We start from the raw sequence: 414 nt of genomic DNA on the forward strand, positions 1-414 counted from the left end.
CGGCAGCCGGTGCAATCCTGGGGTCAAACCATGATTTACAACACCGCGGCTGTGCGAGTGCGGCGGTCATGCCGGCAGGCGGCTGTTACCGGGTGCGGTTCCCGCACATGCAGCAAAACCTGGTGCAAGCAGGAGTTTGCTGGGGCTTGGCGGGGGCAGCAGCAGAGTTTGCACGTGAAGTGTGATCCGAGGGTTTCTGTATCATGGTGCAAAATCCCATCCTCTGCCTTTCCCATCGGCCGCGTGGCCGGAGACCGAAGCATCCGCCTTCACCTCTGCCTGCATCCCTTTTCCTTATCCAAAACACTGCGGAGGGGGGCTTGCCTCCTGCGGCGGGTCTTGCCGTGCAGAGGAATGTCACCCCCCGCCACTGGCGAGGACAAAGCAGTCCGTGCATCCCTCACCCTCCGGCCG

The 414-nt window shown here is 62.6% G+C and overlaps 1 protein-coding gene across 1 annotated transcript in view; it reads left to right on the forward strand.

Moving 5' to 3' along the window:
- The first annotated feature begins 68 nt into the window (after nucleotides 1-68).
- Nucleotides 69-414, forward strand: part of FIGNL2 (fidgetin-like 2) — a 37,788-nt gene continuing 37,442 nt past the window's right edge. The window contains exon 1 of the mRNA XM_009319890.1: nucleotides 69-92. Coding sequence (XP_009318165.1) covers nucleotides 69-92 — 24 coding nt within the window. The remainder of the gene's footprint in view (nucleotides 93-414) is intronic.

This window comes from Pygoscelis adeliae, unplaced genomic scaffold (genome assembly GCF_000699105.1).
Source record: "Pygoscelis adeliae isolate BGI_AS28 unplaced genomic scaffold, ASM69910v1 Scaffold243, whole genome shotgun sequence".
NCBI lineage: Eukaryota > Metazoa > Chordata > Aves > Sphenisciformes > Spheniscidae > Pygoscelis > Pygoscelis adeliae.